The 1,875-nt window shown below is 37.4% G+C and overlaps 2 protein-coding genes across 2 annotated transcripts in view; both read right to left on the bottom strand.

Annotated features, from left to right (window-relative positions):
- Positions 1-610: 610 nt before the first annotated feature.
- LOC111365248 (zinc finger A20 and AN1 domain-containing stress-associated protein 5-like) lies at positions 611-1,725 on the bottom strand. Its single transcript, XM_022985668.1, has one exon. It carries the CDS (start codon positions 1,345-1,347, stop codon positions 814-816), a length of 534 nt encoding a protein of 177 aa, XP_022841436.1. The 5' UTR covers positions 1,348-1,725; the 3' UTR covers positions 611-813.
- Positions 1,450-1,875, bottom strand: part of LOC111365660 (N-acetylglucosaminyl-phosphatidylinositol biosynthetic protein gpi1-like) — a 20,514-nt gene continuing 20,088 nt past the window's right edge. The window contains exon 7 of the mRNA XM_022986200.1: positions 1,450-1,517. Within this exon, the coding sequence (XP_022841968.1) occupies positions 1,450-1,517 (68 nt within the window). The remainder of the gene's footprint in view (positions 1,518-1,875) is intronic.

The raw sequence follows: 1,875 nt of genomic DNA, 5'->3' as shown, positions 1-1,875 counted from the left end.
TTGGGGGGGGGGGGGGGGGGCATTTGCACTTTTTTAGAAGTTTCGCCTATAGTTGCAATTTTTTCTTTTCTTTTCTTTTTTCTTTTATTTAAAGAGGAAGGCATACTGGTTATTTTACACCCAAAAAACAGTGAAAAGAACCTTCGATGCAAAGAAATACGGAAATATGGGTAAAAATGTCAAAAAATAAAAGATATGGACGTTTTTCACAATACACTCGAAAGGTAGGGACGTTTTGTGACAATTTTATCAAATGAATGTATAATAAAATATGTAAAAAAAAAAAAAATTGGAAATGAATTAAAAAAAACAAAAAATTAAATATATAAAAGGAAAATGACGAAAATAAACCAAGCGGTTTTCTCCTTTCCCCCGTGGTTTTTTCCTAGTGCGTATAGAATTACTAGAATTTTAGAAAAACTGCCTTCTTCGCCTCTTCATCACCACAATAATTTCATTCTAGTTTATTGCATTCAGAGAAACTGCCTTTTCCCTTCTGCCATTAATGGTAGAAATTTCACCAGTTCAATAAGAAAAATTAAAAAGTCCATAAAAACTTTGGCCTTCTGTCTAAACCATAAAATGCATGAAACTTTTCATTTTTTTTGCCTTTATAGTTAAGAATAAAGGAAAGAATTAAAGGGATTTAATTGCACAGAAAATTAAAAATCAGTCCTGAGTAAAGTAATGAATTCTATTATTACATGATTAGACATGAGCAGCTAAAGCCATTAATCTACGTCACCCATACAGATGTCCACAGTTTGATCGGACGGCAGAGCCCATGCATTCATAACCAATGAAAAGAATGGCTCAGATCTTGTCGAGCTTCTCAGCCTTGATGATAGGGTTGGCCTTGGCAATGGCTTCCCTCCCCAATTGCTTGTAATCAAACGTGCAATCATGTCGTTCGGGAGACCTATGGGATCCACAAAACATGACTCCACACCTGCACTTGAATCCCGTGAGACCCAAGCGCTTTCGACAACCGGCACACCTATTAGGTTTAATCTGCGGCGGCGCCACCACAGCCACTGCAACATTGGGTTTTTCAGTTTTCGCCACCGCTTCGGTGGAAATCGGAACCTTCTCTATTATTATGTGCGGATTAATTGTCGAATTAATTGATTCTGGCCTTGAAGAAGTTGAAAATGAAGAAGATTCCGATTGATTGAATGTTTTTTCCATAGCGATTTTGGCTTCTCTCGTTTCCCCTTCCTTGATGCAATGATCTTTATAACACTTGGAACAAAGATTAAGAGTTGTAGGGCTACCAAAAAAGCCACAACTATTTGCGCATAGCCGGTGTTCTCCAACAAGCTCCTGCCATTTCTGTTCCTCCGTCATCTCAGATCCGATCAAATATCGAAACCCAAACAACAGTATGAGCGATTGATATGAATTTCACAAAATAACAATCGATCACTCAACCCTACAAACAATGTGAAATTACTTGCAAATGGAAACAGAACCAGAATCAGAAGGCAAACAAGTTTGGTGGTGGGGAGAAGAAAGTGCTAAAGTAAGGGGTATAAATTGAGGGTTTGGAAATTGGTGACTTGTTTTATAGGAAATTTACAGGAAAAGGATGTGAGGTTCCGTTTGATTTATACACACTAAACTTGGGAAAGTAAATTGCATTATTTTTTAGGGCTGTAGTAATGCTTTGAAGCTACGTTAAGGAGACGGCGGGTGGCTGCTTTTGGACTTCTTCAAGGCCACCTTTTTCATGAAATCATTGTCCAGCGGTTAATTAATTATGAGGAAACTACACACATTCTAATTTTTAACTTTCCATTTCAAAATCAGATATTTAACTTTATTCTTTTAAATATCAGGTATATACTATACCCCACCCCACCCCACCCCACCCCA

Source organism: Olea europaea, chromosome 17, assembly GCF_002742605.1.
Source record: "Olea europaea var. sylvestris chromosome 17, O_europaea_v1, whole genome shotgun sequence".
NCBI classification, from domain to species: domain Eukaryota; kingdom Viridiplantae; phylum Streptophyta; class Magnoliopsida; order Lamiales; family Oleaceae; genus Olea; species Olea europaea.
Note: the sequence above shows the minus strand (reverse complement) of the source record. Positions and strands in the feature narration are given on the sequence as shown.